At 33.9% G+C, this 23156-nt stretch overlaps 1 protein-coding gene across 1 annotated transcript in view; it reads right to left on the reverse strand.

Annotated features, from left to right (window-relative positions):
- LRP1B (LDL receptor related protein 1B) overlaps positions 1–23156 on the reverse strand; it is a 1945542-nt gene that overhangs the window by 18184 nt on the left and 1904202 nt on the right. Inside the window, exon 87 of the mRNA XM_077153691.1 lies at positions 3020–3096. Within this exon, the coding sequence (XP_077009806.1) occupies positions 3020–3096 (77 nt within the window). The remainder of the gene's footprint in view (positions 1–3019; positions 3097–23156) is intronic.

Here is a 23156-nt window from a genome sequence, read left to right on the forward strand (position 1 = left end):
ACATGACATGAATTTTTCAGTTGTCCATCTACATTTGCAAATTATGATTCCTGGTATCACATAATCCATTCTTTTTTTCCTGCTGTTAAACCATGGTGACATGAAAGAGGCAAAGACAAAACAGGATAAGAGCATACATGAGCATCACCCTGGCAGGTGTCATATCTCTGTTGTCAGTACAGTAAAACAGCATCTTTGCAAAACTACCAATTTTATATATATGTATAAATATGAATATATTTTTAGCCTCCTTAATTTTAATTCATATGAATAGCACAATTGAAACATCCAGTATCCACTCTTAAAATTTTATGCAAATTTAAATTATCTACACATAATGATATTTTTTATCCTGAGTTTAAAATTCCTCAAAATAACTTCAGGAGAGTCAAGCCATGCTTCTTCAAATGAAGGCCAAGTAGAAAGCTGTGGATCTGCCTAATTCCAGAGGCTGATTTTTAGCTATTTTAAATGACAAGCACCAGAAAACATCAGTACTACTACTCAGAGATAATTAAGAAAACCATGCATGAATTAGAAAGGCAAATCTCCATGTAAATTGACAGTACTTAGGCAGACAGAGGCAGTATATTCTTGACTCTGCCAAGGTCCAATGATGATGGAATATTTCACCTTAAGTGGAAATGCAGAATTGAAAACACGTTCCTAAATTATCTTTCTCATTGGGCATATAACCTTTACTCAAGATTAGGGAATGTTTGACAACTATTGAGAACCACTGGGCTTTTCTTGAGTGAATACTAATAACCCACCTACTTAAGGAAGGGTCAGTTTAACTACCTTTTTTCCTCCTTTCAAAGTTATTGAGGCAAGTTTCTCTAAGCATAAATGTCTGATGATAAGCACCTTCTAATAGAGTCATTATTTGGTCAACTTTGCTTAAGACTGAGATAATTTGACATTTACATAGCTAATAGCCCTTTCAATGTGCATTGATACTTCCATTAATTTAATGACTGGATCAGTGATGTGAAAAAGAGCATCAGAATCTTTTAAAAAATGGTAACAACTCTTCTCAACTCCTTCTCCATTTTGATGTACCCTGTTTTAGAACAGTTGCATGGAATTAGAGGCATGTCATCATGAAGAAATCCTATTGTCCATGCAAAATGCTTGAGAACACCTCTCCTCCAAATAATGATATCTGGAATACCCCTGCTTCAAACCTTTTTCCAAACACTATATATCTGCTTTGTGGATGGACCTTATTTAAAATTTGAAAATTCAGCAAACATTAGTTTCTAGAGAGTTTTAACAATAATTATAACTATTTTTGACTATCTAAAAGACTATGTGTCTCATTTATCTTAGATAACTGATAAATTCCTATAAAAGAAAGGCTAAATTATCTTGTCTTCACAATTTCCACCTTACAAATTCATTGTGCTCTACAGGTTGATAACTTGAAATGAATTTTCATAGACAAAAATGCTGTTAATGATGGTAAAGTTGTACAAATAGTTCAAGAAATCATACGTCAATTTTAGTAGGCTGCCAGAATTATTGGCAGTATTGGTTGGAGCACTAGACCCTGGGAAAAGGGAGGAGAAATACATATGTGTATATTTCCCTTTCCTCTACTTTTACAATATTAAATTAGGTAAGCTATAGTTTACCATCCCACTAACTTTTGTGAATCAATCCCTCAAATCCTAGTGTCCTGTTCCCATAAATCATGTACATATAGCTTCCCTAAATCCTTCTTTCCTAGCCCTAAATCCAGCACCTAGATTCTAAATTACACCCAAACTGCCTCATGACTAAAGATCTCACCCTTCCAAATTCAGATAATCATGTGTATCTATTTATTCCAGACATATTTGCCATTTTTAAAAATGTTCATGCTTATTAATGCAAACATATATCTAAATGTTGAAATTTAGGACAATGTTGCTTGAAATTCTTCAATTTCAGGAAGTTAACAGAAACTATTTGGGGTCAGAGGACAATAAACAGGTAGATCAGAAATGCTGGGAGCCAGCCCCTAGGGTACAAAAATCCCATATGCTTTATACTTTGATAGTTTCATTCCTATTTTTTTTTTACTAATTCCAAAGTGTTATGTTTTAGGTTTGCATTTAGGGATTTTTTCCTCCAAAAGTTGAATGACTAGGTGAAATCTGTTAAGGTAAGAATTTGTCAGTCAGGGATTATCTATTGCCTTTTGATTTTACTTTTCCCCTTCAAGGATGTATTTATACACTTGATAGATGTTACAAATATTTCAAGGTTCTCCATTCATGGTCAAATTAATGACAATGTGTGTGAACTGGGAAACTTTATTTCATACTTTTATTTTGAAAACCTTTATAAGTCATCTCAAGTTGTCAGACAACACACACACCTACACATACACCATAATGATGTGGATAAACTTTCACGCCATGGATCTGTCCTAAGAATACAGCTATACAACAAGGCTCACAAACGTTTGAACTACACTTACTGTACTTCAAAACCAGTATGTTAAAAAAAAAAAAAACTAGCATGTTAAAGACATAGAAGAAATAAATCACCTATGATCCTTTTTAAAAGTTCTTGTTAATTTATTTCTCTTTCAGACAAATCAAATCAAGTCAGTTTCTTCCATACCACATTGAAATACATTATAAGACAACATACTGTTCTCTAATTAAAACATGGAATACTTTTTCCTCCTGGAGCATTCCCACATACTTTGTGATATTTACAACTTTTGCAACTGACATACAGTTTCTAAGAAAAGCTTATGCAAGCTTTTCAGATGTGCAATCTGAAAACTGCCGAAGTTTGTGTTAACTCTTGCTGCCTAAAGGAGCACATAAACACTGGATCCTGCCACCAGGAGAGAGAGTTCAGAGGTTCATCTTTCAAAAACACTCAGGTTACAGAGGACTTCTTGCAAAAATCCATAGACATGGTTTTCTAAGCATTATCTCCCTCCATAATGGCATCAAAAGAAAGAATAAAGATGTATAGACAATATAGGTCACTCGAGATGTTAATCAGAGAAACTTACTCGTGCTGATGTGATCCGACTTGCTACTCTTGGGGGCTGGCCTCTCACACTGTGTGCCCGACCAGTTGGTGGAGCATCTAGAAAGACCCAGAGGGGGAAAAGGTCAGTGACTGACAAACAAGAAGTCTGCTAATGCAGCAACTTCAACCAAATGAATAGAACCAGCCATGTCACAAATGAATTCCTGAATATCATATAGAGACTTCTGCTAATCTCCTGCATTTTGCTAGATGCTCAGGGTAATTCAAATTGGACTTCACTTGTTGAAATATTTTTGGAAATTTAGATTGTATGGTCATTTTTCCTTGTTCTGTGCTAAACTCTGAAATTGGCACATTTTATAGCAATATTGAAATATAAATTAAGAATTGGGGATTAATTTGAGAAGTATTGAATAGTATAAGTAGCCACTCATAAAAACTGAATCTGCATGTTAGGAAATGTTTTTTAAGATTCTGTGATTTGTTATCTCTGGTTGCCCTATAAGAAGTAGAACCAACAACCTAATAGCAAATTGGCCTCTCAGAGATAAAGAAACAGTGTTTTCCCATTTTAAAGCAGATGTTTATTACCATGAAATCAGGAGAATGTGTACGAGTTTTATTGGGATAAGTCATTTCTCCCTATATATGGTTCCATGATACCATCATCAAAAGTCAAGCAGAGAATTACAATAATAGATCTGATTAAAATCCATTCTTTAAACATAATTCACAACCATATGATTAATTGATTGTATCAAAATAAATGCTGGAATGGTTTTAACTGTGTTTGAACGATGCCCATGGCTGACACAAGATGCCTCTGTGACTCTGTCAGAGGAAATCCACAGAGAAAATTTAGTTGGATTCAGTTCTTATTTAAAATCACTGTCAAATACCACCATATCAAGAGTAGTTGTACTCAAGAAAAGAACAGTTTCCAGAACCGTTCTCAATGGATCTCTCTGGGCATGGTGGACCAAACTAAACAGCTGCAATTTCAAAGTCTCTGCTAATTCTCTCATTCCTCACAGATAGCTAAGGTGGCTTTTTATCTAGACTTCCATGATGTCAAGGACATTATTTGTGATATTCAAAGACCCCTATTTGCTGTCCTAAAACCTGGCCCAATTCTCATAAAACCATCATTATGGATGAAATCAAATCATTAACAAAAAAATTTGTTTTGAGAAAGAATTATAGCAACTTCATCATAATTGACAATAATAGCATTGTATTTAGTAATCTAGTTATTTGATTAATAATGATACATTGCAAAACCATGAATATGGAGCATGATTTAAATGAAAATTAATATCATTATTTCTGTTATGTTTCAGGTCGTCACTCATGCTTTTTCTTCCAGCTTTTTGCTCAAATTCTCATCAAAAGGCCCACGTTTTATATAATTTTCTACATTTCGTATTCATTATATACCATACTACAGATAGATCACTAAAGTAAATAAATAGTAAGGTCAGGTCTATGGAGGAATGGGCAAATTTTCAAGCAGTTAGAATCAAAGTGAGCAACCAATGAAACTTTTGATTTTTAGAAATCATTCTTTTCTTCCTCAGTTATGGCTTTATACATAAGTTATCTAGAAAATTGTTCTAATTCTTCACAAGTCTTAATTCTAAGCACAGTGGACAAGCATTTCAAAACAAAATGTTCAGAAATATTTTGAAACATGTCCTTGAATTGAATTCTGACAATTACAAAATTCTTTTTGTTTTATGTAGCTTTACATCCATCAAATCTTCCTAATTTATCACTGAAAATAATTTACATGCTTCAATGGGGAAAAAAACAACAGCATTGATTGCTTGGTAATATCACTATAGCAGATCTGCATAAATCCAAATTTATTCAGTTATATTGAATTATTGAATTCATATATCAAAATTTGCTTTATACTTCGTTAAATAACTAAACCAGAGTTCATCTTAAATAAGAATAACCTGAGATACACTTTATGTTACTAGAGATAAAAACCTCTATGGCTCATCATTACACTCAGATTCATGAAACTTAAAAAATGGAACTGCTCAGGAATTGGAGGATTAAAAGTTAGTAGCATAGAATGTATTTTGACATGGATGCACTTTAAGTACTTTACAAAGTTATTGAAATCCAGTTTGGATTTTCAAACAAAGAGGATAAGGACACTAGAACTCTTATTTCACACTCTAGAATTATTTAAGTAGGGCAGGTGTGTTTCTTAACAATATCAATTAATTTCCTAGTTTATCCACAGCTTGGAACCCAGTATTTATGATACATAAAAGAAATTACCTGCTAGTGGTTTATGTTTTTCTTCTTTTAAAAGAGCACAATTAAATTCTTAATCTTTAAATAATACCTTACTGAGAATATCCTGGAAACAACTCTCAAAGACTGTCCTGGAGAACTAATTAATTTTAACAGTTATAAATCTTAATCAGCTGATCACCTTATAATTCTCCCTACATTCATTATAAAATACTGTTTTATGGCCAAAGATAAAATAAGATCTGTTCCACTGTTCTGCATTTGTTCCAGTTTAAAAAAATAATCTCTTTTGAGATATTAAATCAAATTGAAATCATCATTCGTGTTGCCTACCTTATGAAATTACTACTTAAGGCATTTGCTGCTCCACAAGTTCTTCTTCCAATGGTTGATTTAAGACCGAGTATTTTTTCACCATCTTTATAGAGATTCATAAATCTTCATACTCTGAGTGGACTACAATGATGAAGCCAATAATGGCAGAGCACTGAAGAACTACAATGCATATGGATCATCAAAATTTCCTGTCCAATTCCCCACTGAATGATTACTATAATCATGCCGACTATATTATCACTGGCATCTGTCTCTTTTTCATTATTCCTCAAGCAAAATCTATCTTTCAAGCCCTGTCTTCTTTGCCCTGTATAGTTGCAATCCACTGTTCCCGGTTCTGTTGTCCTCAGGCATTTTTCTTCAATTGTTCCCTCATGAGCCTCCCCCTCACCCCCAAACAATCTTTTTGGTTTCCTGCTCATCATCACAAATATCTATATATCATTCTTTAAAAAAATATCCTATAGGGTACATGGGTGTGTGCTGGTTTGAAAGGAAGTATGCCCCCTAAGAAAAGCCATGTTTTAATATACATCCCATTTCATAAAGGTAGAATAATCCCTATTCAATACTGTATATTTGAAACTGTAATGAGATCATCTCCCTGGTTGATGTGATTTAGTCAAGAATGGTTGTTAAACTGGATTAGGGGATGACATGTCTCCACCCATTTGAGTGGGTCTTGATTGGTTTACTGGAGTCCTATAAAAGAAGAAATATTTTGGAGAAAGAGATTCAGAGAGATTCAGCAAGAGCAACACTATGAATCAGAGAGTCCACCAGCTAGCGACCTTTGGAGATGAAGAAGGAAAATGTCTCCTGGGGAGCTTCATGAAACAGGAAGCCAGGAGAAGATGCTAGCAGATGATGCCGCGTTCGCCATGTGCCCTTCCAGATGAGAGAGGAACCCTGACTGTGTTCGCCATGTGCCTTCTCGCTTGAGAGAGAGAAACCCTGAACTTCATCAGCCTTCTTGAACCAAGGTATCTTTCCCTGGATGCCTTTGATTGGACATTTCTATAGACTTGTTGTCATTGGGACATTTCCTCGGCCTTAGAACTGCAAACTAGCAACTCATTAAATTCCCCTTGTTAAAAGCCATTCCGTTTCTGGTATTTCCATTCCAGCAGCTAGCAAACTAGAACAGGGCGATTCAGTGGTAGAATACTTGTCTTCCATGCAGGAGACCCAGGTTCGAAACTGGACCATGCACCCCCCCACAGAAAACAAAAGCAAAAACAAAAATGAAAAATATCCTACAGTTGTTTTCCACTGACCTTAACTTTATAACAACAAAAATCAGCTTCCTCTTATGTGTTGACCACTTATCATCTTCTGTATTACTCATCACATGCATTGATCACTCTGAATTAGTTAACTTTTCCAACACTTTCATTAATTTTAATATTTTGCTGGAGCTAGTATAAATAAATCAGGCATATATAGTTTGATAGATTAATATATGATTACAGATAGACAGAGGAATTATTTATTCAGTCATTCAAACATGTATCCTTGTTTCTTCATTTCACAGAAGACAGCAAATTTCCTAGCCAATTCTGCCTCCTCAGGGATTACTGAGTTCATATTCTTTGACTTCCTTTTTTCTTTTCTAGGCCATTGCCACTGAAAATTATTTACTGTTACGAATTTTTCTTAAACTCTTTCTAACTCTTCCTTTAGAGCTGTATGTATGAAATCCTCTTTGCTACACTATACTTTATGGTATATACCTTATGTTATAGACTAGTAATGGTTATCAAGCTGTAAAATGTGTTAAAATTTTACATTCGGTGGTCCCACATCCCAGAGATTTTCATTAACAGGCTTGGGGTGATTTCCAAAACTCTGCTTTGTAACAAGCTGAATTTGCCATGAATCTATGAAACTGACTTCAAGAAATATGTGAGATAAATTGTTACAGTCCCACCATACTTTGTTCTTATACTAAACATTGTTCAATCGATTTTTTGTGCATAGGATGGAAATAAGGTCCATGCCCTTATATTTATTGAGAAGAATAAACAAAATCACATAACTGGAAGTTCTTTCTTATTAAATAAAATATCATAAGTGGTAAACTGAGTGGGGTTTATTTTTTGTAACCAATTCTCATCTCAATGTTATCATATGAAACACATAGTTACATAATATATCTTGTCCTTTAGCAGTTTGTGCAATTTTTGTATAACTACAATATTCTCTTTCAGTGTTACTTTCTGTAACATAGAAGAAGATTCTACTATAAAGGCAAAAGTGTAGCATGTATGAGTACAAAACCACTTTCAAGATATCAAAATAAGTTTGGCTCATAAGAGGATAAAATATATTCTTTAAGAGGCAATTATTACATTTAGTAACACATATATGAGAAATAGAATTAAAATGTTCAAAATAATGATAGCCCTGGAATAAAAGACTGATTATTATAGTAGGAATTGAAAATATATATAAAATAGTGAAGGTGTATTAAAATCTTAGGTACTGTCATTCACTATAACAATGATAAATGCACATGAACTGCTCTTGTCATTTTATAGAAATGTGGACTAGAGTTACCGACTTTGGGAGGACTTCAAAATAAAATAATGAGATTAACAGTTACTCCTTTTTTTTTTTCCCGTCAAATTTAAAGGTCATGGGACTCTTCTGACCACAATGAAATTCAAAGGTGAAACTTAAAGTAATTTGAAATTGAATTTCTCCTCTTAAATACATGTGCTAGACTGCCCTTATTAACCATGATGACAGAGGCTTTCAGAAAGAAAAATCTTTTAATACATCTTTTTATCTTTTTTCTATGAAGAAGAACAAACATATTGCCCAATGAGATCAAAGAAGCCTTGGAAAACTTTTGCATGGTGCCATGCAGGTCTCATTGCTACATAAATCTCAATCGATAAAAATGAAAATTATGATTGCATTTTGTGCACTAGATGTAGGCAATAGTGAAGGAATTTAGAACAATTAAGAGTTACTTTTTCCAGTTTAATTCTGTTAACTTTATTCTTTTGATATTAAGAACAAGTGTGCATCTACATGACACTCCTCACTGTGAAGCTTTGTCCCCTCTGAACCACCCAGTACTTTTTCCACCCACTCTCCTTATGGACAATAAAACTGTAACATGGAGAAACCATCTTTGCATTTGGGATAGATATTCAATAATTGTTTAGCTGTTCATTAATTTTACTTTAAGTCACCTTTTCATGTTATTTCATGATCTTCTTAGATAAAACTATTTCATGTATCTATTGTGATTTTGCAGTATGTTTCAAAATTTCCCTATTCTGGTCTTCTTTTGAAAATCTGAAAATTTTACATCAGGTTCAATTAACATTTGTTGAATTTTGGGTCAGATCCCAGGATAGGTAATTCCATACAAAAAACACTATTCTATTCAACTCCAACAATATCTTGCACTTAGGAATTATTCACTGTAAACAAACAAGGAAATGAATGTTCCAATAATAGGCCTAAAAAGCACCGATAATAAGTTGTAGAAATAAAATATGGGGCTCTATTATTTTTATCATTTTTATTATTGCAATGCTGTGAACCTTCCATTTCAATGTAGGAGTAGGCAGAAATCATCCATTTCACTCTGTCATGGCCAGTAAAGAACGAACCTTTCAATAAGAAGGTAAAAATATTTTCTGAATGAATGTGCTTTTTTAAATTGTAAAATTGTTCAGAAATACCACATTGTATCAAATTTGTGGTCAGTAATACCCAATATTCCGTCTTTAGCAGTGACAATGAGGGAAATATTATTGAAGAGTATTAATAACATTTTTTGATAGCAATTTCTTATTTTAGTGGTACTTCCAAAATACAGTCCATTAATCTAAGATTATTTAAAGGACCACTATTTATAAATTCATCATTTCAGATGAATTTATATTTCAGTAAAATATTATGACTCAATTAATACAAATTGAACCTCCATAGTAATTTATCCTTGACTTCCCTCAGTTTTTTTTTCAAAAAACTGTTTCATACATACTTTCTATTTATTCAATACTGTTCTTTATTCAAATTTGATTGTAATTTAATGCATGGCAAAGATGGATATTGCTCTGCTTTGTTTCCTTAAAAGACCTGACAAAGTATATTATATTTGTTTGTTGTAATGAATGTACTTGATTCAATTCTATAATTATATACTATAATTCCCAGTTTTTTTAATATTTCATTAAGTTATTAAGCAATAACTACAAATAACTTAGGATTTCTGTAGATACAAATAATCTTACTTTCAAGCTATAATTAAATTGGCCAGAAAGAGTTTTTGTATTCTGGTAAGTGTGAATGTGATGAAGTCAAGAAATAAAGAAATGTTCAATAAATTCTGACCAACAATTATTTTAGGAAAGGTAAAAGTTGTTGAGATTTTTCAGTGGAAGAGGTGGCCATGGAGTAAATTAAATTAGTAAAATGGATTATTTGAAGTGATTTATTGTAAGGATACAGATATATAAAAGAATAGATGAACTCTAGTTTGGTGTGAAATTTTCCATAAAAGGGAGTCTGTTGGGCGGGCCGCGGTGGCTCAGCGGGCAAAGTGCTTGCCTGCTATGCCGGAGGACCTCGGTTCGATTCCCGGCCCCAGCCCATGTAACAAAAAACGGAGAAACAGAATACAATAAAACAAGAAAATGTTTAAAGATGTTTCCCTTTCTTCCTTCCTTCCTTCCTTCTATCCTTCCTTCCTTCTCTCTGTCTTTCCTTTAAAAAAAAAAAAAAAAAAAAAAAAAAAGGGGAGTCTGTTAAGTTTGGTTGGCTTTGTTTAGAATTTTGTGCAGTCCATTTAAGAAGAAAGGATCACTAAAATTTAGGGAAATGACTGAATGACTAAATAAATAATTGCTAATAAAGGAAAAATGTTACCATTCTGGCACTATCTAGGAAATATTATTGAAAACAAATCTAAAAGGCTACCAGGTATTTTTTTCTTTTCTCTCTCTCTCTTTTTTTTTTTTGGCATAAGCAGGCACTGGGAATTGAACCTGAGTCTTCTGCATGGCAGGCAAGAACTCTGCCTGCTGAGCCACGGTTGCACCACTGCAGGTATTTTTTTTTTTAGTATGAATAGATGATTTCTACTTACTGAATGTACTGTATACATCAACTGATAGGGGAAAGGAACAATCACAAAATTAGTATTAAGTAATATGGTGGATGTAATTGAAGACAGTCTCATTTTAGAAGCAATAGTAACAACTCTTTATATATACCTATATGAAGGTAGGTATGGTATGATGCAATGCCAGCATAAAGCTGTCTGTGTGATGTCAAAATGAATGGCCAATTCCAAAATTGGTTAAAAACTCAAAGTGAAAACACAGCCGTGGGGGGAAAATCTCAGTCAAACTGAATGCTTTGTTCCATGCAGACAAAATAACAAGTTTGCCAAGTATTTATGTTTTTGCACAGAGTAAAGAAAAAAAAAAACTCTTCTCTCTAAAGAACCAAATGAAGGCCCTTCTCACCTCTTTGTGGTAGATGGTGAAACCTGAATTCTGAAACAAATTATGCTGAGAATTTCTGGCACATCCAACTGCATTAAGTATTATGCAAAGTATAGTCACCTTGTACAAAGTTGGGACAATGGTAGGATAACAAGAGTTTCTAGTCCAGATCACTGGAAAAACGAATCTGATAAACACATGGCTATTCCCTCTCTGATACTTCAGTATACCCCTTGTTCTAGTTATATGATCTCTTAATGATTCTCATTTATCTTACAAGAGGAGCGTCCAAGCCTTCTAGGAAATATAATATATAATTAATAAAGAGACCATTAAATTAGTGTCAGTTGCAACTTCCATATCACAATCATTCAACTTTCCTCAATACCTTGGATGTGCACTTTGAAAATATTTTTTTGTAATTTTAATTAAAAATGCCAGACAGCAAATAAAAACAATTTTTTGATAAAATGAGAAAAACTCTTTCCATGACAAAAATTCAGTTCTAAAGGTATTTGCCTGATGGGTACTTTGATATGGAAACCAGTTATATATATATATTAAAAAAGACACAATCAATTTATATATAATTTAAATCAATTACGGAATTTAAAGGAATGTCTGAAATGAGAAAAACATCACGGATGCTTTTTTGAATTGGACAGGTCTGGGTTAAATCTAGGCTCTACTCTTCGCAAAATATACCTCTTTAAGCAATCGCTCCATTACTGTTTTCTAATTTATGACATCAGGGAGAAAAGTATACTTTGCTTTTGTCACACAATACTCACAGACTTAACGTCTCATGTTTTCACTTTTGTTTTCCCCTTAAACCCACTTTTCTTATTTTATATATTCTCTCTATTTTACATGTTTCTCTGTGATTATCTCAAATCAGTCTTCCTTCCATTTTTTCTTCCCATCTTCCTTTTTTTCTCCCTTCCTCCCTTCTTTCCTTTCTTTCCTTTGTTTCTCTCTTCTTTTTTTTTATAGCAAGGCAGAATGATATCATAAAAGTAAAATATATTTCAGGTGCAGTAATATATTAAATGGCATAAAGTATATAAAATGTGTATAGCAACATCTGTTAATTTGTCTCAGATGAGAAATGCATACTTTTGTGAATATTAGATTTAGAGATTGCTTATGGCATTAACAATAACAATATAATTAGACTTTCTGATTTGTAGTTCTAATGGTAAACTGTTAGGTTTAAATTTCTTTAGTATGATAGCTGTCTTCTGCTACTATCCTTATATGAAAAAGGACAAATACATTTTCATCTAATGTTGCTGGTTAAATCACATGAAAATGATTCTCTTCTGTGACTTGCATAATGTTAGTTTGGGATCTACTGCTGTGCTTAAGGAGTTCTAGCTTTCTTGACTTGTTCCAGCATGAAACATGAGAAAGAAAAAAACTTTGTGGTTAGAAACTCCTGAGATTTGGGGTTGTTTGTTAAAGCAAAAAAAAAAAAAAAAAAAAAAATCTAGTGAAAGCAGACTAATGGAGAAGAAAATAATTTAAATTGTTAAAGAGGCAACAATTACCCAAATGAAAATATATATAGTTGTGTTTGGTTTTGTAGGTTATTCTGGTCCACTGATTAGATTAAAATCCAGGAATCTGTTCAAAAATCAGGAAAATTAATGTGAATATATTAATGCTCCCTAACAATAGCCTACTGATATACAACTGTGCAGTGATTTTTTTATTATTAAGCAGCACCACTTTTATTCTCAAAGCACAGACTGGAGTTTAAACTTGCACCGAAAAATGTGACATCTGTGTTCCCTTTCTCCCCATGGTGTGGTTAGCGTGGTGAAAGCTACAACAAGCTACAACTTGTTACCTGGGATCATAAACAATAGATATTGATGTGACAAGTTTTCTTGGCCTTTACTGCTCCGAAAGACATGCACATTTCATATTCTGTGCTTGGAAAATATACCAAGGAGCAGAAAAAAAAAACAGGGACACACAATGCCCTGACTCTTAAAATGTGGACAACACAGGCTGCTAAAGTTGAATTGCTCAATACCCTTGCTAGAGAGTTGTGATCTGTTTGAAATCACTCAGGACAACTTCCCTGGGCTCTTCTCAGATATTCTTCGCTTGGTCACAAGGCCATTAGTCCACAAGGAGAAGTGTTGATAGGCTTGACAGCAAGGCTGCGGTCTCCTTTCTGTGAGGCCAATTTTTTGAGAAATCAAGACCTTAATTAGTGTTGAAATATAGAGGAATAATTTCTCCCTTTTAAAATATAATTTCTCCCTTTTTAAATTTGTGACAGACTCAGAACTCATTATCTTCCTCCCAAAAGTCTTAACAAAGGCTTGTCTAGTAGTGGTGCATTTTTTTATGCATTTCTCCCGAGAAGGACTTGGGAAATAAAGCTGAGCTTTTAATAAAATAACTACACTTGAACAATCACAAAACCAAAGAAGATGATGAAATGTCTAATTCAGATCACTCTTGTAATGAATGTACCTTTGGCATTATATATTCATTCTGCATTTTAAAAATTTACTTTGAAAATGTTTTAAAAGCTAGTTGCTGTGTGTATTTTCAAAGGTAATGAGGGCAGAAACCTGCCTTTTCTTCCTCTAGTTAGTCATATCTCTCAGCAGGTCCTGAGCTAGATTCTATTTTGTCCAGATCCCATTCCCGGTTGTCATTCCTTTCACCGTCATTGTACAACCAACCTTCAGTTTATGCCAGGTTTTGCTTCATTTCCAATACCAATCATTTCTTCAAAAATGTACACTTTATTTTTCATCTGCAACTCCTAAAAGCCCAAATTAGTCCAGCTTCTTCATCATTTTTTGTTTGATCTGTTGCAACGGCATTAAGACTTCACTTTTTTTTCAGTGCTTACTCTGTCACAGATGCGATTCTAACTTTTTCACATATATTACATTCTGTATTCCTCCAAACAATCTTATGAGGTATATGCTATTATTATTTCCAGATTAAGATGAGAGAAGAAATACAGGAAGAATAAACAAAACAAAACACAACAAATAAGACAAAACAAGGTGCAATCCTCGATAAATTCTTCTATCACTTGGCTCTTTTAAATACCGCTTTCCAGCAAATCCATCAGCTATAGTTTTAATTGGAGATAAAAAATTTTTAAATAATCAAAAAAAAACCCTTTTTGCTCCTTTAAATTACACATTGGGATTCATTTTAAAATCTCTTTTGTTTTCAAATCTAAGATTTCTATTTCAAACAGACCTCCATGTCAGCAAGACCTTTCTAAAACATACATAAGACTGTGCTATTTCCATCTTCAAATGTTTTCAGTGGTCTGTACTGCTTATAGAAAGGATTTCAAAGTTCTAGCTAAGCATATCATATTCCTCAGAATTATTTCAGTGTCTAATATTTTTGTCCAGCACTCCTCCACAAGTACCATTTATTTTGCCCCACTCAAATCCCAGAGCACAGGTCAGTATTTCTTCTTGCCTCATCTCTTTCTTCAAATACACTTGGAGGTCCACAGGGCAGGGACTAAACTCACTTTCCTCTTATTTCCTGTCCATTTTCTGATGGGGTATGTCAGAGTAAATATAACTAACAAGGCAAGGAGAAGAAAGAACAAAATAAACATGCTTTCCTAACAAGGCATTGAGCCTTATTTATCTGCCACTGGTAGAATTTGGGTAGTGTTTATGTTTTAAAAATACTTTCTATATATCTTATATCCTCTTTCAAAATTAGCAGAGAAAAACAAATTTTTAAAATTTTTAAATCTTCTGAAAAGGGAGGGCCAAAAACCTTGAACTCTAATATTATGTTGTTTCTGAAATCCTTCAAACTTGGGTGCATTAAGCCTAGGCATTTCTTTATGAGAGAGAGAGAATTAACTTGAGTTCCAGAACACTAAGGGAATGCCCCAAAGTGGTTTTAAAAGAGAACCAAAAATAACGGTAAAAGGAAACACTTTTTTTATTTTTGACTCTGGCATTCTTCAAAAATTTATTAAAGAAGATGTATCTATTAAATAATAATAGAAAGCTGATCAAATCACAGGCTTTCATTACTCATAATACAGGAAACAAGGCATTAATTCTTCAGCAAGTGTTAATTAACCAAATATTACGTGCAGAATGCATGCTAGCTTTGGGACCAAAATAGATAAATCAGACACAATCTCTACTTGAGATTGCTAGCCATAGGTTATGGAGTATCATGGAGTAACATGAGCAATGTAAGTTCACACATAGGCAGGAGGTAATTTCTTTGAAAGCCATTTTGCAAAAAACATACAAATATGAAACAGGTGCCCTTTTAAATGTAATCAAACTGGGAGCAGAGTGAGGGCTGTGGGGTGAGATGGGGGAAGGAAAGCTCACAGCAAACTGTTCTTAGCTTGTGCTTGAAATGAAGAACTAAGACATAAAAACTAACAGAGCTATCTCATTTTTTGACCACATGGAGAATTGTTCTTGCTATGGGCAAGAAGGAATAATATGTATTGTAAGAAATGTCCTGGAGTTTTGCCAGACTGCTATTTTCAAAGCATTGTGCACCCAAGTTGGTAGGATTTCTAAGCAATATAATATTAGAGTTCAAGCTTTTTGGCCCTTCCTTTTCAGAAGATTTTAAAATTTTAAAAATTTGTTTTTCTCTGCTAATTTTGAAAGAGAATATGAGATATATAGAAAGTATTTTTAAAACATACTTTTTTTTTAAGTGTTTTTAAAATACTACCCAAATTCTACCAGTGGCAGATAATTGTTGTTGCTATTTTGATATGTTTCCTTTAAGATATGTCTCTATGTATATATGTAAATATTATATATATATATGTATATATAGCCATTTACTACATATAGATATATGTACTTCAGAAATCTGTGTCTACATATACTTATACATGTATTTATATATGACTATATAATTTTTACAAATTTCTATCATAATGCTTCATGCTTAGCCATAATTATATGATTCTTCCTATATTTGTTTTATGCTTTTTATATATTTCATCCTTGAGACTTCTTTTTCTTTTTTTATCCTTTGCTACATTAAATAACTTTTAAAAAATATGTTATGCTTCATGAATTTGTGAAGGAGACATTAAAAATTTTTAATGCTTTTTGTTAAGAATTGACTTCCTTTAAGGTTTTTATTTCTTTAAAGTTACCCTATTTTATATAAACTCCCAAGGGAAAAATGTAGTATTATGTTTTGACTTTTTATTCAGGGTGAGGAGTTTAGCATGCTTCATTTCTCCTTTTTGCACTGACATTTATCAATATAAACTCGTTTTTAAAATGTAATTTTTAAGAACATGATAGCTTCTCACTTGAAAATGAATGCTGATGAAAATCAGGATGGGTATGGGAATTCAAATATTTGCAATGTTGTTACCAGACAAAGGCTGTGGATTCTTCTGCCTGACGCACTCAATAACCAATTCTTGAGACATTAGGGTTTCAAGAGAGAAAGGGTCTATTACTAGTTGCGTAGTAGGAGAGCAGATAGCCCAACAGCCCAAAAGCTGTCCAAACTGCAATAATTCTGGTAGTTTTATTAGAGAAAGGTGGGCAGGGTTTAAGATAATGAGCACAGTGGCCCCATATTGTAGGAGATAGGATTAACATAAGACCTGCGTAACTACTTGGGAGTAGATGGCATTAGGGTGGTGGCAGCAGTAAGCTGCTTTATGTTATCTGATTTATGTAAGACAGTTTCGGAGGAAGAGAATGTTTGTTTACCCCAAATGGTTATTTTAAGCACGAAGGAAGAACACTGAAAGATAAGAACTTTGTTCCCTCAGGAAATGCATGCATGCCTATTGTCATCCTGTGGTATATAACCAGGATCTGGTTAAGAATAAAATTGTCTGATGTCTGTCTGAAGTAAACTCAAGCTTCAGACCCCCTGAGCCCATCTGTGTCTTTCTTTCTCTCCTTCTTCCTTTCTTTCTTTCTCATCATTCCTTAATATCCTTCGAGCTCCGTTCAAACAGGAAGCAACACCATATGATGTTCTGATTATTGAGCATGCGCAGATTGATCACGTGCTTAGTCACAGAGCATATGAAAGAAAATGGTAGAATGAGGTCAAGGTGATGTGTAGGTTACAGTCTAAGCTACTGTGCATGTCAGGTGGGCTGGCCCACTTTGGTTAGATCCAGTCTCGGTCATCAAGTTAACTTTGGACTTGGGGTGGGTTAGTTCTGGGCTGACCCAAGACCTTTCATTAACAAGCATGAGAGGATAACTTTAGTGATGACAAGACTCGACAGTTGAAAAACTGAATAACTAGATACAGATAAAAGTTAGTTACAAGGTTTTTACAATCTCAGGGGCAGAAGATAAGGGCTATACAACCATTATCAGACATTAAGGCAGCTGGATTACAATTCAGAGATTTCAGGAATGTCCCTGTCTACTCCAATATACCAGGAAGCAAAAAGGAATATTTATTTAATGATTCAGTAATCAAAATCATCTCTTAAGTCCTGATTTCTTGGTAACAATGTTATATTTAAATTTTTTTGATATTCACTACTGTATTGACTTCCTCTTACTTGAAGTCTTAACTTTAGTTTATTTCAATTCATTTAATAAAATATTATCTTTTTCCCCCCAGAAAAGATAATAGATGCTAAATGTTATAAGTCTTAACACATCTCATTTGTTCATGAGTTGCTTTTACATGTGGATGGCATGTAAAATTCACTACCATGAAATTTGGGGTCATAAAAACTGTATAACTTTTTTTTCTGCCTGGAATTTGAGATTGTAGAGTTTTATTATTTTTTATTTATATGAAATGATTTTTTCAAAGCTGTTTTTACAAGTTATATCAAAACAATACAATAATGTAAGTGTGATTCTTTTTTTCTTGTCCCTCCTCTCCTGCAACATAAGAAGTCATTTCCACTTGTATAATGAGGTCGTTTTGCCAATACACATTAACTACTCCTTTAATTATGGATTAATCATTGCATTTCTTTCAATTTCTTCCTCAGAAATTCTCTAATTTTGGGGTGTGTGTTTTGATCTTCGCTCCTCAATAGCTCTTCTTTTTATCTTTCCTTGGTTTTGCTTTTGTCAATTTGAAAAACTTTTTCATCTTTGTCTTTTTTTTTACCACTGATTTCATTTTCTTAATCAAATAAATAATTATTAGTGCAAATGCCTTTCAATTTTTTTCCAGTCTTTCCATATTTTTTTCACATCAACTTATTTTCCTCTTAAGGGGAAAAAAGCATCCGCATCACCTTACATTTATATAAGATACTAAAATTTTCTAAAAGCAAATGCCGTAAGCAGATTATATAGCTATGTTGTTCATTTATGGTTTTATAATAGGCTTTTCCATTTCTTTTGTAATACACACAATTTTTTTCCATAGATCTCATATTGAGTTTTTAATTGTCTAATTGATTCTTGAATGAGGTGAGTCATCCAGACCTAGTATTTTACCTTGTGAGCATGTTAACTGTATTCCCACTCTCTCTTGACTGCAGTTAATAAATCCGTTTTCCAGATTTACCATTGGAATACTTGTTCAGACAATCAGTATGGACAATCAGCCCAGTACCTACCAACATTCATCTGGACAGCTCTGTTTGCTGAAGAACTTGTCCATCTAGCTTGTTAGAAAATTACAAGCACTGTTCCTTCTGTTTCTGCTTCTCCCCTTTTACTGGGGTGAGCATATCTATCAAGATGAATGGCGTCTCTGTAAGCACCCACAAATCTCTCTTTCCTCCTCTGTTACTGTTTTAGAATTACACTAAATAGATGGTTACTGGATCATTCTCACCATAATAAAAAAATGTGCTCTATTTCTTTACTCTTAATATATATGATGGTTAGTTTTATTTGTCAGCTTAGCTAGGTTATGGATTCCAGTTGTTTGGCCAAGCACTGGTCTTATATATATATATATATATATATATTTTTTTTTTTCACATGGGCAGGCACCAGGAATCAAACCGGGTCTTCATCATGGCAGGTGAGAACTCTGCCACTGAGCCACCATCGCACTGCCCTATAAGTATATTTGATATTAGCATCTATAATCAGCTGACTGTATGTAAAGAAAGATTATATTTGAGAATGTGAGTGGGCATCATCCAGTTGCAGTTGGCTGAAGGCCTTAATAGAAAATAGAATAATCTTTCTTTCCAAAAGAAAAATTCTGCATCAAGGCAATACCATCTACTCCTCTTCGAATTTCCAATTTGCTGGTCCACCATACAAACTTGCCAGAGCCCATAATCATTGAACTTGCCAGGCCCCATAATCACATTATCCAATTCCTTAACATTAAAAATAATAATAATAATAACAATAATTATTATATACACACACACACACACACACACACACACACACACACACACACATATATACATATAAAATGTTTTGGTATTCACCAACACATATCTTTATGGTTCTGTTTCTCTGGTGAACCCTAATACTATACACATACACAAACACACACACACACTACACATACATAGATTGAGGGAGAGGGAGAAAAATATAGAAAGAGATTTTACTTCCCCTCCAGGCATTGCCCATTTTTCTTCATTATTGATAGCAAAACTCCTTTGGAGTACAGTCTATACTATATAGCCAACAATGACGTCTGTGTGGCTAAATCTTGTCACATTTTATTCTTGTTTTTATTAGATAGATGTGTGAGCTACAACAGTAATTATCAAATTTTTTATGTTATGCCTCATTGTCTATCTTACTTTGGCTGATTCCACTTGCCTCAACACTGAACTTCGGCCTCGTCAATAAGTAACTTTCCCATCCTGGGGTGTAAACTCCCCCAGAGCCCAAACCCACATCTGCAGATACCACTCATACCACCCAAACGCCTCATTCAAGACCCACAGCTGGTCCCAGATAGTAAGCTCACCGTCCTCCCTGCCCTCTGGCCCCCATTCCCTTCACCTTTTAGTGCACTTTTGCTTTAAACTAAGTAATCCTTGTCTCCCACAGGAAATCTACTCACCTCCACCCCTAGGCCAAGTAAAGGCACAAGCCTACAGGTCCTCTTGCTCCTGTGCTCCCTTTCTTCTGGTTGAGCCACCTGAGCTGATCCTGCTTCCCTTCAACCCCTCATGGCAGCCTTGTCTCTCTCTAGGACCTGTGAACAACAAACTACCTTCCTCATGCACTGCAGTTTTGGTTTCCCATTGTGTTGCACCTGACCTCCACCACCAGGACCCAAATTTAAAATCCAATTTAATTCAAAACAGCAACAATATGTTAATGACCTCCATTCTTAAACACATTTCTAACTTGGCTTCTGGGGTACCTTATTTGTCTGGTTTGACTCCTGCCTTTAGAGCCATACCTTCTAGGATTTTTTTTTGTCATTCTTCTTCATCTCAAATTGTAAATATTGAAGTGCCAGAAGGCTCAGTCCTTGATCCCTTTCCCAGTGGTGAATTCTGTCTCTCCACATCTAAGGTGATCTGTTTGATTGATGGTTTTAAATACCGCCTATATATTGATGCCTCCCCAAATTCTATTTCCAGTCCAGACCTACCTCAGTGATGAATTGCAGACCCATACATCTGTCTGATAATGGACACTGACCTCTGGCTGTGTACTATGCATCTTACACTGCACTTATACCAAGCTTGGCTCCAGATATTCCCTCTAAAACTAACACCTCCTGAAGTTTGCCCATTTTAGTTCTCCAGGCATCATCCTTGATTCTGCTCTTTCTCTCCATCAGCAAATCCAATCCGCTCTACCTTCATAACACATCTGGAGTTTAACTCCTTCTCACCACTCCCATGGCCACACCTTTCCAAGGCACCATTATCTGTCACCTGAATTATTCTCAAAGCTTCCTTACTGTTCTCCCAGCTTCTGTCCTTGTCCCCTTCACAATATTCTCAAAAAGCAGGAGAGTCTACCTTTAAAAATGTACAATCATATAGCTTTTCTGCTTAAAACTCTCCAATGTCTTACCATATGACTATAAGGCCCGACATGAGCTGGCCTACCTTTTTAGCTCTCTGACCTTATATTCTTCTCCTCTCTTGTTCCTTCACTCCATTTCAAGAACAGGAATCCCTTTGCTATTTTTGGATCCTCAGGTTATTTGAACTTGCTGTTGACTCTGGAATCTGTTTCCCTGTGTACCTACATGCTACCCCCTCCACACACACACACAAATTCCCTTAAGGTATTTGCTCAAATATCTCCTTTAAGGAAGGCTTCCCCTGGCCACCCAACTTCAGATTTTAAATCTCTCAGATTCTTCCCCGCTCTAGTTTTCTCAATATAGTAAAACAGTATGAAACACTATTAACATATGTAAATATCTTAAATATTTATTTTATTTTCTGCCCTCCCCAGCCCCTTACACTTTAGACTTCACACAGGTAAATATTTTTGTTGCTGTTGTTCACTGAGAGCCTCCAATGTACCTGGACAGTACCTGGTATACAGTAGGTGCTCAGTTAATATTTCTTGATGAATGGATATGGAAAGAGAAGCTTGTCAATAATTTTATCATTTCAAAAAGACAAGTATGTTGATGACTTAGTAGAATAAAAATTACAAAAACAAAACAAAAGAGTGTACAGCATAGTCAACCCTAATGTAAGCTTTGGAGTACAGTTAATAACACAATTATAAAATTGTTCTTTCTTCAGTTTTAACAAATGTACCACACTAATGCAAGGTGTTAAAATGAGGTGGTATATGATATGGGAGTTATGCATTTTATGTGTGATTTTTCTGTAAACCTACAACTTCTCTAATAAAAAAATGAAAAAAAAAGATTAAACAAACAAGCAAAAACCAAAATATAAACAAATCAAATGACAGACACCTGGGATTCTAGTTCTTATAGACAGTGGGTCTTTTAGCCTAGGGATTGGTGATAAGAAAGACATAGGAATAATTTCTCCTTTCTGAAATTAGGTATATGTAGAATACTTATATACATAGATATTCCTTAGTGTATTACTTTGAAGTATCAGGAAAATAAATCAAAACTGTATAGAAAAAATGAAACTAAAATATTTATGACCCATTTGCTCATTAGTGTTAACCATAGTTTTTTATGTCATTCTTATTTTTTGTTGCTAATGGAAACTTTTGTCTTTTCAGTGACTTTAGAGGGATTTTGGAATAAATTCTATCTGAGACTATGAGTTTGACAATTTTAAACCATCTTCCTAGATGGTTTAAATGGGACCATCATGCAATTCATAATTTTACAGTATATTAGTGACAATTAGTAGAAATCTATTACTTTACAGACAAGAAAAATGTGACACAAGAGATGATGCAACTTTCCCAAAGTCAAAGCCAATTTAATTTATAAAATCTTTAATTTTTGATCCAATATGTCTACTTGTGAGAGACAATCCTAGAAAATTAATACGCAAAAGGAGATTAATTTTATGTGCAAACATTTTCATCCTAGGAAAATAATAGTAAGAAAAATGTATCATTAAATGATATAGGATTGGTTAAACAACTTAGAAAAAAGTTCAGACAATTAAACTCTGAACACTAAGAATAAAATAATCTAATTATATAGTTTAATGTGGAACGGTTTTCATGATATATTGAAATATCAGTGAACATATGGTAAAATAATATATGTCGTATGATCTTATTTTAAGTATCTACTAATCAGTAAATGTATATTTACACAGAAACTCTCTAGATAGGCTGAAACCAAAATAGCCACAAGGAAATGTGGGCATTTTTTTATTTATCTCCAGAATTACTAAATTTATTTTTAAAAGAAGCATCTATGATAAAATGTAAATAACAAAATGAGAAAAATGTATTTAATATTGGTTGTGAGGAGTTCTTTTGATTTAGTGTGTGAATGAATACTTTAGAGCATTCTCTACCAAAGTATGTTCAAGTGAAGAAAATGCTGACTTAATTGTCTTTATGGGTTTAAGAAACCCTCAGTGACTCCTTAAAATAATTCCTATTATGAAGCAAAAACTGATAAAAATGAAGTATGTATGAAAAACTGGTATGAAGTTTTCAAATATTTGCTAATCTTTAACCACAATGCTAAAATTTCAACCCAAAGTCACTTGTCATA

This window comes from Tamandua tetradactyla, chromosome 3 (assembly GCF_023851605.1).
Source record: "Tamandua tetradactyla isolate mTamTet1 chromosome 3, mTamTet1.pri, whole genome shotgun sequence".
Lineage (NCBI taxonomy): Eukaryota > Metazoa > Chordata > Mammalia > Pilosa > Myrmecophagidae > Tamandua > Tamandua tetradactyla.